This window comes from Penicillium chrysogenum (genome assembly GCF_028827035.1).
Source record: "Penicillium chrysogenum strain IBT 35668 chromosome Unknown utg000004l_segment0_segment0, whole genome shotgun sequence".
Taxonomy (NCBI): Eukaryota; Fungi; Ascomycota; class Eurotiomycetes; order Eurotiales; family Aspergillaceae; genus Penicillium; species Penicillium chrysogenum.
Window position 1 is genome coordinate 4616502 of NW_026622752.1, and position 12590 is coordinate 4629091.

At 50.7% G+C, this 12590-nt stretch overlaps 4 protein-coding genes across 4 annotated transcripts; 2 read left to right on the forward strand and 2 right to left on the reverse strand.

The window, feature by feature from the left end:
* Window positions 1-600: 600 nt before the first annotated feature.
* On the reverse strand, window positions 601-7533 carry N7489_007708 (uncharacterized protein; the record flags this gene model as incomplete). The annotated part of the gene is made up of 1 exon (XM_056713458.1): window positions 601-7533. One exon carries the CDS (start codon window positions 7531-7533, stop codon window positions 601-603), a length of 6933 nt encoding a protein of 2310 aa, XP_056567173.1.
* A 289-nt stretch (window positions 7534-7822) lies between these two features.
* N7489_007709 (uncharacterized protein) lies at window positions 7823-8105 on the forward strand (the record flags this gene model as incomplete). Its single annotated transcript, XM_056713459.1, has 2 exons — window positions 7823-7877; window positions 7951-8105. 2 exons carry the CDS (start codon window positions 7823-7825, stop codon window positions 8103-8105), a joined length of 210 nt encoding a protein of 69 aa, XP_056567174.1.
* Window positions 8106-8661: 556 nt separating this feature from the next.
* Window positions 8662-9934, reverse strand: N7489_007710 (PAPA-1-like domain-containing protein; the record flags this gene model as incomplete). The annotated part of the gene is made up of 3 exons (XM_056713460.1): window positions 8662-8916; window positions 8984-9090; window positions 9145-9934. 3 exons carry the CDS (start codon window positions 9932-9934, stop codon window positions 8662-8664), a joined length of 1152 nt encoding a protein of 383 aa, XP_056567175.1.
* A 958-nt stretch (window positions 9935-10892) lies between these two features.
* N7489_007711 (peroxisomal membrane protein PEX14) lies at window positions 10893-12137 on the forward strand (the record flags this gene model as incomplete). Its single annotated transcript, XM_056713461.1, has 1 exon — window positions 10893-12137. The coding sequence occupies one exon, from the start codon at window positions 10893-10895 to the stop codon at window positions 12135-12137; it is 1245 nt and encodes a 414-aa protein (XP_056567176.1).
* Between the last annotated feature and the right edge of the window lie 453 nt (window positions 12138-12590).

A 12590-nucleotide genomic window follows, 5' to 3' on the forward strand; every position in this document is an offset into this window, starting at 1 on the left:
GAGTACAACTCGAATAGTGGATTAACGCCGATGATGTCGCTGTTGAAGATACTTCCGGCTCCATGTCCGGGGCTTTTGCGCGTGGCCTATACGCATGACTGAATATCAAAATGACGAAATAATCCATCACGGGGGAAATCGACTCTGACAGAGTGCTATTCAATGAATGTGAAACTTCAGAGGATGCTGTTGAGATGAAGCTGAGTCCTGCATTATATGACGTGTATGGAGCTTTATCCCCAGTGCAAACAGCACAACAAACCGAGTTAGGGCTGCGTACATACCCTGGGCTAGGGATATGCAGGCCACCATAGAATCCCCCTGAGGCAATCTCCGTTGACCGCCATGATCCTGGAAACCCCTAATTTACCTATATGTTAGATCCAACTTGCCATATACTTAGTATCCAGGAAGATTGTCCAATTAGGGAACCTTACACTGTAATGGGTACATTGGGACCCGAAAACTATAGCCTCCATTACAGCAGCAACTATGTCAATATGGTACAAGATAACATTATCGATTCCTTTTTAATATTCGTGACACGTTAATTCCCCCCAAGAACGCCGTGTATATAAAAACCAAAGAAAACCCGCACGGTCAAGACAGTAACTCCAGAAACTTTGCACGATCAACGAATCCCCTCGCCGCATCCTCAAAGACCCCCTGCGCTTCAACCTGACTAGCCACCAGAACGGCAATCTCAGGTTCGATTGTGACCTCCTGTGACTCATGACCAGGACGAGTAAAGTAGTACTTATCCTGATGATACGACCATTTTCTGAGATAGAGTTGCAGGTCGGTCGAGGCGAGTTTGTGAGCCGTGGTGAAGAGTTCAGTTTTCCTGCTATCGGAGGGTGGTGGCATCGCAGGGAATATGACATGGGCATTGCACGAGAGCGAGTCTGGGTCTGGATCCGTGCTTTCTAGGCATCTGCCCACAGCTTTGACGAAATCGCGGATCCACTCGATGTGCGTGAGAATACCCTCCCCCGCGCCGGTGGCTCGATCGATGTAGTCTACCACTGGCAATACCGAGGAGATCATGTCAAGGAAGGCGGCAAGCATGAGTAAAGTTGGAGCACTTTGCAGATGATGGCGACGTAAGGCGACCACACCCAGTGCTTGATAGGAGGCTCGGCATACGACATCAATGATATCGATGACAGAACACACACAGGATGCATCCAGAGTGTTTATATTACATAGCAGGTTCTTGAACTCCAGAGTGATGGTCTGGATGATGGGACGGCTGAGGACCCAGGCGGCGCGGTTGGGAAGCGTCGCTTCGAGATACGCTGGAAACACGCATTGCAAAAGGACGGCGCGGAGAGTGGGCTTGTCGTTGTCCCCAGCCTCATACGTGTTTTTCATCGATGTGTGCAGCTGGTCAACCAGGTAGCACTGTTGGCCGTCAATGGCGGCACGCTCGGAAATGCTCTGGACGAAACCGGTCAAGGTCTGGATCTCTTTGCTGGAAGATAATTTCGACTCGTAGCGTTTGAGCTTCGCAACAATGTAGCGTGGGTCGGTAGATGGCAAAGGGAATGAAGCAGGGTCCGTGAAGAAGGGGTCGATGGGTTTGATGTCGCTGGTATGTTGCTGAAGGAAACTGATGACGCGTTGCACGAACTCGACGTATTCCCCTTGAACAGCCTGCGCTGTCCCATTACCTAGCTCCTGATAGTTGTCTTTCATGGATATCATCACGCGCTGAAGCATTTCGGAGTACTCTTGTTTTGTCACAGAAAAGTTCCGATTTCCAGATAGTTCCATGTCCTGGAGTTGCTCACGCATATTAGACGATAGGCTTGAGAGGAGAGACAGTCGGCGAGAGCCAATTTCCTCCAATGTTATTGTATACCGACCAATCTTCCTATCCTTAGAGAACGGAAGATTTGCAAGCAAGGGATCTGCGGGACTTCCGTTCAAAAGCGCCTCCGTGAGACGATGTTGGAACTTCAACATCGAGGAGCGCTCGACCAACGATGTCATCCACATACTCATAACTTGGATTCGGCACTCAGAAACGATCTGTGCGTCATTCTCAATGCATTCTGCAAGGAACAGAGGTGCAAATTTTCTTGTCTGAACTGTCTGTCGAAGCCGCGTCCAGGAGTCATTGCCGAACTCGCTCAGATAATTGTCCCAGTTTCGGAGGCCATGGCGAACGAGAACCTGCGCTATTGACGTCCAGCATTCAACCACGTTAAGAAGGATCGCATCCTCGGGACAGTGGTCCTCGCCAAAGCAGTTCGAAACGAGACGAGAAACAACCGGATGGAAAGCCTTCTCTACATGCTCAATACCTTCACCTGGGGAACTTTGTTGGTCCCAAACAGCCTGAATAGCATCCCAGTCACCGAACTCCTGGCTGTCCTCGTCGGTATTCACTGCCGCAGGAGCATCTGATGTAGATGTAGCTGAAATGTTTTTCTGGGTGTATGCCACCAAGACCTGCAGTGCCTCAGATACAACGACATTCACGCGCGGGAGCTTGGGGTTGAAAAGCGTAAGGATAGACTCAAAGGGGGTTCTCATGACAAGCCTGTATGCATGCTCCAATTTTGGAGCCAGTTGGACAGCAATCCGCAGACCGCTGAGCGCATTGCTCAACAAGGTCTCAATCTGCCGTTGGTTCTGGGAGATTGTGCGCTCGACAAGCTGCTGAGAAACCCGATTGTCGCCTGTGTTTTGAGCCTCAATCTCTTTGCGAGCATATGAATGCTGTTGTAGCAACTCCGTGACGAAATAGCCGTACCAGTCTCCGAACGGATCAAGCCCCGAAATCTCTTCATCTGTAGAAAGCTTGAATCGAACAAGCCTTGACCATGACCGCAGATTGATACTGCACGCTTCACGATGTGAAGTGGCAGGATGGACCAGATTACGTATTGTCTCCAGTCGAGGGCGACACCCATCGGGAACAGCCCAGTACAGGGTGCTGAGAAGATCGTGGTGGTTTCTTAGTGCATCGAGGTCCTCGTGCTGCAATGGCTGCTCCTTCGGGTACACACGGCCATGGTTGGGTAAAAGACGCCAGGCAAAGTTTCGAATCTTTTTCTTGTCATATCTCTTCGCCAAGAAGCGGAGACCACTTGCTACGATCTTGAGAAATGTGTGGAAACACGGCTCCCCCACTCGGGCATCCAGAGAAGGATTGCTATCAAGTTCGTCAAGGAATGAAGGTGAGCCACGAGCTTCCTCAAGTTTCAGGTTGTGAAGGGTGTTCTTGGCGAAGAAGTCGAATAGCGTGTCCAGGATAGATTTGCATTCTCTCCACCCCCACGAATTGACAAGGCGATGACATCTAAGGAACAAGGTTCGACAGTAGCTGTTGTATGAGATGGGTTGTGCCTTGGAGTTGGACCCGAAATGGTCCAGGGCCGGAGCGAGAAGCCGTTTGGCTAATTTCCAGTTGTCATTAACACCTGTCAACTGATAACCAGGGCGCGCAATGCCAAGCAGGTCTATTTCGTTCAGAGGTAAGACAGTGAATATCCCACGCCAACCAGCCTCAAGGCTACCCACATCCCTTTCATTGCGAATGAGTCCATTGTTGAACGTCTCGAGCTGAATATCTTCAAAGCAGCCCTTGTAGTTGTCCGAGCTGCGTAGAAGATGTTTGGTGACGACATAAGCTTCCACCGATGGGTACTCATCGCGAATACCCGACTCGCGGCGTTCAGGCTCGTTGTTTTCCTTAAACAACGTTTTCAATTCAGAGGAACCGACTTTGGACGTGATCAAGCCTGCAACGTCTTTAGCGGACATTTTGACAAGATCCAAAGCTTCAGTAGCAAGGGCGGGGCTAACAAGCCGATGAGAAGCAATTTGATAGATCTGGTTCGAGAAGACCGTGTTGAAACAAGCAATTTTGACAAGCCCGTTCTGGTTGTATTCGTCGCTAGTCAGAAAGGCAGCCAGCGGGTCTCTCACCTGGGAGACCAGCCCCATTGCTCTAGTGACAAACCCCGTACGATCAACCGGGTCGATGAAAACCAGGTTTCCCGTGATGTATTTGATCAACAATCTGTATAACCTCGACGCCACCCCTAGCGCAGCCGTAATGCCTGTCTCCGGGGAGGTGACGGCACTTCGCTCAACATTATCGATTATCACGTCAAAGACCTGCCCCATCTCCGATGACACTGTATCGTCCCAGCGACTCCATTGGAATGTCTCGTCTCTGAGCTCGATAGGGAATGAAGCGGCATCCCCATCGAAGTCCCTCTCTATGATTCGCAACGAACGAGAAAATTCCCCGCTTCCTATGAATGTAGACTCATGGAAGAATGTGTTGTCACGTAGGGATGGTACTCCAAAGTCCACCGGATAGAAACGTTGCCAGTTGAAAAGCCCGCCGACACTGAAAGACGAAGGATTTGCATGTCCAACGTCTGTTATGGTAGGAGGTTCCAAGTCATCGGAGACTATGGTAGCAGGATCTGGATTCTGACGGAATTCGTCGGCATCGAGATTGATTCTGGTTGGGGGATTCTTCCTCAACCGCCGTCGAGACACAGGGGCTTTGGGGGTTGGCGTTTGATTTCGTGCTTCAGCTGAAGCGCCAACAACAGCAGCAACAGAAGCATTCATAGGCGAGGAATTGCCTCCGGTACTCAATGACCCACTGTCAGAGACATATCGATCCAAGGTCAAGCTCGGCTTATAAGGTTGAGATGTGCGCTGGTTTTTGTAGTGTCGGTTAAGAATAGACAATGACTGGTTGAACATGGCTGGGACCATTTTTGGGCCTCTACCAGGACCTGCCAAACTAGTTGCCGCAGGCCTAATGGTGTTCCTCTTCAAAGATGTTATGGCAACATTCCTAGGAATAACCCATGTGTGCCCGTGCTGCTCTGGTTTGCGACGCGACGAGGACACGGCCACTGGGGGTTGGTCTGGCGGGACTGATCCTGCGCTAGATTCAGGTGGCGCCTGTGTCTCTTCCGGTTCTACTATGTTGGTGTTCGAAGCATCAGTGTCTGCCTCTGCATCAAGGAATCGGTTCGGTATCCTGTCGTTTGTAGTATTCGACTTAGCTCGAGCACTGAGAATTGAAAGATTTGTTGTCCAATGCCGGTGTTGGCGAGCTTTGGGGCGAGGTGGGCTAATCTTGGCCTGCCGAATAGCTCCCCTTTTCCAATCTCGCAAAGACTCATTTGCATCCACTGTGTCTTCCCTTGAGGCCAGTTTCACGAACTTCTGAGTAGGGCTCTGCCTGCCTCCATCTTTACGTGAGCGTGGTCGTCTAGTCGCTACTCTGAGCAGTCGCGATTGCTCTTTGCGAGGCTTGATGGCAACATCTGGCGCATCCAAGATTCCTATTCTTGGTCGCTGGATAGTCGAGGGTTTCCTGGTCCTTCGTGCCCCATACGAGACATCAGTCATCCGGGTTTGTCGTTGTCTCTTCGGCTGTCTCTCCCCATTGAGCAGACTTTGTTTCGATTTTGGCCTTTTCAAACTGTTCGCTTTGTGTCGAGGACCTGTTGAGTTACGCGGAACAGGCGCAAACATGTAGTCGATGCGGTTATCCTCAGACACCTCGCCCCCTTCAAGCGCGAAAGGATCTTCCAGGCCAAGGGAACCAGTCAGCCTTTGGCTAGAGTCATTGTCTATAGAGTCATTTCCTGTGGCATCATTACGATTGTCCTCATCATCTGAGTTGGAATCTCCAAGATCAAACAAGCCTCGTGATTGTTGCGCTGCTGGTTGCCTTGAACGATCACCCTTTCGAATGAGCTTCCGCGCAACACCCTTTCCATCCGGACGTTGCGAAGAAGCATGACGATCTAATTGCAAGGCTCTTTCTTTGTCTGCATGTTTTTTCAGATCCAGCCGAGCATGTGACGCAGGGAGCGCTCCTCGGATCATGCGTTGGAATCGTCGAATTTCACGTTCTTCGGCATCTGACTTGGTTCCTTCTTCTTCACTCTGGCTGTTGGACGAGATAGACTGTACTTCCTGCTCATCATCTGTACCGGCACCAGGTGATTGGGCTCGGTCGGCTTCTTCTGTTTCCCTTGCCCCAGATTTCCCAACTTCTTCTGGCGGTGACCATCCACGAGGAAACCGGAAACCTCCCTCTGAGGCACGAGGAGTCCTTGACGTTGAAGATAAACGGCCTGCGTGTGGAGGGCTAGATGATAGATCATATATAGAAATACCATTTTGATTCCCAGTAGCTGTATTGCTGTCTCTAATGCCACGAGGTTTTGATGGTTTGTGTATATTTCGACGATCTTTGGGAGTTCCAGAATGAGAAGTCTTCTGCCGCTTTGCCAGATGAGCTTGCGATGGCCGAGGATGCTCTGAGTCGTTGTGTTCCCGTCCTTGCGCAGCAGATTGCGGGCCACGATGCCGTTCATGTCTTACCGGCGGGAGATACTCTTCAAGAGGAGGGCTTGATGGAGGTGCATCGGGATCATATGAATCTTGCTCTTGACTTTCATCAGTAGCCTGCTGTCTTTGCTGTGCCGGTCGACCGAAAGGCTTGACGCCCCGCGCCTGCAGCTGCTGGGCGAACTTAAGTTGTTCCAAATGGTACGGGTGCATTTGGATGGCATTGCGCTTTCGGAATGTTCTTTGCGCAGCATGGGGTAATTCTCGCAACACTTCTTCGGGGATATCAAGCTGAGGTGATACATCGTCTCGGTTGGCATCTAGTTCAATGAGCACTGCTTTCCGTAGATCTGCCTCCCCATCTGCCGGTCTTTCTGGTTCTGTCTCTATCACATCATCTGCGTGTTTTTCTGTAGAATCCTTGTCCGGCGGAGAGCCAAAGGATGACGGAACAGAAGATAACGGGGAGTCATCTTCGGAAACCTCCTGCGGCGGTGGTGGTAATGGCGGAGCCTCGATTGGCTGAACATGGTTGACCACAGGCTTTTTCTTCCGAGTTGGCTGAGGGATCAGCACCAACTCGTCAGGCGAGGAGCTCCGAGTGCTTGAGGCCTCACTCTGTGTGATGTCCTTGGAGATGTGTGGCTCTGCTATATCTTGTGACTGCGAGGGCCGTACGGTCTTCAAGGGCTTCGGGGTAGACTCGCGGCTCGTGGGCTTCGATTGAGGCCTGTCATGTTCCTGTGACGACGTTGGAAAATCGTATATGCTGGATGTGTTCTTTGTGGAGGCATTGGTATTACCCAGCTCACTGCTGCGGCGATTCGTTGATTTCGTAGCCGACGATCGAAGTCCGTATGTCTTGCGTACCCTCCTTTGTTTTGGTGTCGTTCCGTCATGCGCGACATTTGTTGAGTGAGGAGTTGCTCGGTTCGTGCCCCTTCGCACCGCTTCCTCCGTATCAGAGAGTGTGATAGAGCCATTCTCGGCCCGGAAGTGCTCGTGCTGCTCCTTCGTCACACTTCTCGTCCCTTCCTTCGGCGATGATGAAGGGTTGTCGATATATTCAAGATTTTCGACAGCAGGGCTATTTTCGACATTGTCCTTCTTAGCATCTAGAGAATCGAAGCCATCTTCCTCGTCCGAGTCGGGGACATATCCTCGTTGTCGCCATGATTCCATTTGCATCCTCGGCGGGAATCCCCCATGTCTCTAAGCAGTCATTGGGTGGTCCCAGGGGGATAAAAACGTGACTGAAATAATTCTCGGGTTAAAATTCGCGAAATGCAAGGATATCAAACGTCGAACAGCTAATCAAACTGTCTGAAAGCAGGGAATTTGATTCTGACGCGTGCCAACGGAGCAATTTAGCAGACGCGCCGGGTGCTAATCAGCCAACTGATAACCGATTTCCCGCATCACCTCCGCAACCTCCCCCAACTGTGCAAATCTCGCCGTCTACCTCAATTCCTCCGAAATGAGTCGCAATTTCTTCCCTGCCCTCTTCGCTATTGGCGTGGGTGTCTTCACAGGTAAATCTTCTCTACAGCAAAACAGCCCATGTCTGGTATCAGTCCCTAATCTCGAATTTTCTATCTGCTTCAGGCTACTATACCTTCCAGCCGACATTCAAGCAACTTCAATATGAGAAACAGCAGGCGCAGACTTTACCTCGATCTGATCCTGCTGCTCTGAAGCAAGATACCAATTCTCCCACCAAAGCCGAGTTCCAGCAAGATCCCAAGTCGACGAATCAATGACGATGACCGGCCTTCGCCTTGAAGCGGCATTCTGAACATTGGATTGGCCTGGGTACCACCAAGCATGATTGCGCCAGTAGCCTGTTCTCGGCGCACTATGCTCTATTGGAATTAGTGCTCTTCGCCGCGCTCCGAGGCTCCAGTGTACATGGCACCATGTGTCTTGCTGTGCCACACTTGCCAGGTCTTGTGACCGGCCCTGGAGGCCGTTATATATATCCAGGTTGGCGCAGCGGCCAGTTCCGGAGTAGTTATGGGTAGAGTATTGAATGGACCTAGAATCGACTAGCCCGCGTACTAATGAGGGTTTCGGACTAATTGAATACAAAAGCCGGTTTTCTCGGCATACCTGGATAACTGGAAACATTTGAAATAACTAGTCGATGTATTGCACGACATTTAAACCTTGACGTTTCGAAGAGGCATTTTTGAACGCCGTTCGCAACACACGCAGAAAATCAATCCTAGCCCCTTGCAATGATGTAGTCCATTCCCGAATACCTCAGTAGAAAATCCTTCCATAAGCGCCAATCCGTTGTAGTTTCTGCATGTAACATCAAACTTCTTCCACCATCTTTCCCGCAGGAACTGTGGGTGCGCCGAAGACACGTCCGGCAGGGGTACCCAGCCATTCTTCTGGCACGCTGACTCTACAACCATTTGAGCCACTGACCCAGCGCGCCATGGTAGGGTCAGCTTTGTCGGTCTCCGCGGCTTCCTGGCCGGGGGTGCCATCAGCGCCCTCGGCTGCCGCAGCTCGACCACGCCGCTTGGGGGCCTGCTTCTTGAGCAGTCGATTAATTGTGTCCATCTGTTATTCAGAGTTAGCGGCCGTTCTCAAATGGTCTGCGTATTGTAAAGTGCCCTGTTGCGCATACCTTTTCCTCTTCATTCCGCTTCTCACTCAGGTTCTTTCTTCGCCGAGCCATCTCTGCACGCCGCATCTGGCGTTCTTCAGCGGTCAAATGCTTCTTGACCTGGGGTTCTATTTTAAGTCAGCTTCGGTTTCGACAAAATTCAACTGTCTGCAGTTTCTCACCCATAGGAAGTTGCAAGAAATCATTTCCCAGGTTTCCTCGCTGGCGCTTGGTGGTCTTGCCACTTTGCATAGCGAGGGCATCACTATCCATATCGTCGTCTATTTCGTCCTCTTCATCGAGTTCATCTAGATCATCACCATTGACATCTGGAACGGCACTTTCGTCCTGATCTTCAGCCTCGGCTTCGGCGTCTTCATCCGTATCGGAAATAGGCTCTTCCTCGTCTTCTTCTTCCTCTTCGTCTTCTTCCATATCCATCTCCTTGGCTTCCACACTCTTGGGCGGCTTGGCGCGAGACGGAGGAGTGACCTTACCGCGCCTGGTAGGCTGGGGCTGGACGTCATCCATATCAATGTCGCCATCAGCGCCAGCGTCGATATCGGCATCTTGATCTTCATCGTCATCTCCGGGTGCATCTTCATCGTCGACTTCATCCTCTTCTTGATCGTCCATTTCCTCGTCGCTTGTAGCAACTTCTACAATCTTCTTTCGGTTCCGACTGGAGCGGGGTCCCGAAACAATGGGATCCTCCCGGAACACATTGACTGAGCGCCGTCCAGTAGCACGGCCAGCACCCGTAGCTTCCCGCAATTTGCTAGAAGGCATTTTGACAGTAAGACGGAGAGATCTCTTTCGATCTCCTGAATTCAATGAAGATCGGGAGACTGAAACTAAAGCAGATGCGGTAGATGCACGAGTTTGTCTCGTAGACCTGGTGGTCATGTTAGCATCTGGTTCTGGAGTGTCATCTTGCGTCTTTCGCGATCGAAGGGATCGACGGAGCGACATGGTGGCTTTATGGAGTGTGACAGAAGTCTTGGGGAAATGAAAATGCAGAAAGCAGAACAGCAAAAAGAAGCGGGACAGAAAAGGTCGATATGCAAGTGTGTGGCAGTATGAACTAAGCCATTAAGCCTCTGGGGAGGGGCAGTCTGAGGAGAGAGAGAAGAAGGAAAGATATCCAATCACTTCATCCAGTGCGAAGCGGAGCAGCAAACCGGAAAGATACAGATTGCTTTTCTATACGGGCAATGCGAACAAAGCGCACTGTTACAGGGGGAGCAGGTTTTGGTCTCTCCCTGGGATTTGGGATCTAACCGACCCCGTGGGCAGATGGGAAGGAACACAAAACAGTAAGACCAACTGGGGGAAGCGCCATACTCACAGGTACTTTTCTCTAAGGTTTCAGATCCTCCAGGTGTCCAGTCGCTGACGCTGGATGAACGAATGAAGTACTGCACGGTCCATTCTGCCGGGCGGTATCGAGTATATACGCCATTTTTGAACTATATGGGGATGATCTTTTCAATATGCCATAGATCTATCCAGATAAAATGTAGAAGCAATTGGTGTAGATCTATATAGCCTTCAATAGGACCTGGAGCCAGGTGGTATGACTTCGTCTTACGTGTAGGCTATTTTGGGTGAAGATGGTATCTTTGGTTATTCAACTTCCCATATTAAGACATATAATAGCTACATGTACTTAAATACAATTAAAATAGAATGTGCACGATTTATATTTGGATTATTCTCAAACAAGATCCTATTTTAGTACAACGTGAACATACATCAGTGTCATCTCAAGATGTACAGCAATATTGATGCCTGAGGTGTAGACCGGCGTTGGAAACAGCCGAGGTCGGGTTCACATGGCCCCAAGTCCGGGGAAGGCTCCGTCTCCTCTTTACAACACCCCAACGCCTTTGCTTTCTCATATCTCTGGCGAATTGTCAGGTATTCCATCATGCCTGACGACACATCCAAATCATCATCTATTCCCTCCTGGCAGAGGCCCAATAAGACGGCCGAGGAGTCGCCATCGCCGACCTCCGACGATGCGCCCGCAACTACAGCCTCCACATCCCGACAAGCTCTCCTAGACCAAGCATCCAAATTCCTAGAAGACGAGTCAATCCGTGATGCACCAACAGAGCGCAAAGTCTCATTTCTCGAATCTAAAGGCCTGAGCTCAGACGATATCCAGCAAGTCCTCGGAATCTCCCGCAATGTTGAGGCAAGCACCTCAACCCCAGCCGAGGACAAGACACAGGAGGAGACACCATCTACCTCACCCACTCAATACCAAGCCACTCCTTCTCATCCTGCCACCTCCTCACCACCCTCCAACACTATGCCTCAATCACGCCCAGCACCAGTGCCAACACCCGCCTCCCGCGACGTCCCCCCAATAATCACATACCCTGAATTCTTGTTCGAGCCATCCAAGCCGCCTCCCCTCGTGACAATGCGTAGCCTCTTATACACACTATACGGCGCCACAGGCCTAGGAGCAAGTCTCTACGGCGCAAGCGAGTACCTCGTGAAACCAATGATAGCGAGCCTAACGAGCGCACGACACGAGCTCGCCAGCACAGCAGACGCGAACCTGCAAAAGCTAAACGAGAAGCTGGAGAAGACCGTATCCGTGATCCCGGCGGAGTTAACTGCACGCAAGAGCAAGCCCTCCAGCGATGAAGATGAAGACGACGCCTCGTCGATCACCTCGGATCCAACCGAGCTGTTCCACCGGGACGTCGCAACGCAGACGATTTCAGAGCCGACGCCACTGCTCAGTGCCACTGGCCCCGTCAACTCGGCGGACTCGGCAGCCTTCTCCCCATCGACGGCGGTTAACAACCACGTCAGCCGTGTTGAGTCTATTACCTCCAAGCTGCGTGAGATCGTTGATTCGGAGAAGGATGCCAGTACGCTGGATGACTCGATGCGTACCCGGCTCACCGACCTGCATCATTATTGTGATGGGTTGATCTATAGTGGTCCTACGTACTCTACTGGGTCGACGTACGGGGTCTGGAATTCCAATACCTCGGGCTCGAGTGATAGCTCTGGTCTGCGGAAGGCGGAGGATGAGGCTATTGCTGGGTTTAGGGCTGATATTCGCGGTGTGAAAGGTGCGCTGTTGAGTGCGCGTAACTTCCCTGCTAGTCGCGGAGGACGGCTTGGTAGCCTTCCCGTCGGTGGACGCTGATCGGGTTGAGTCGCGGGGTTTTGGTGCGACTGTATGAATGTATATAGATTGCAATGGATTCTCTAGGTGTTTATCTAGGCATGTATGGGTTCATATTTTCATGTAGTCGATTGCATTTGGTTAAATTATAGCCTGAATCCTAGTATATGTATCCATTGACCAGTAAAACGAAAGCCACATCCTCATTCGATTCATCTCTATCTCGCAGTCTAAATAAGAAAGCATCATGTAGTGAATAGTATCAATCAAATCACACTTAGGAAACGTTGGAAATTTTATGCTTTGCTCATGCTAGGACCTATGCCCCCAGGAGAGAAGAGGAACGGAAGAAAATACGCAAGACATTAATTATAAAACATTGAATGGACAAGGAAGATGAGAAAATTTAGAGCAACGCTGAAGTATAGAGAAAAACAAGGCCAGAAATACATAAGTTATACCAAGCCTTTAGCA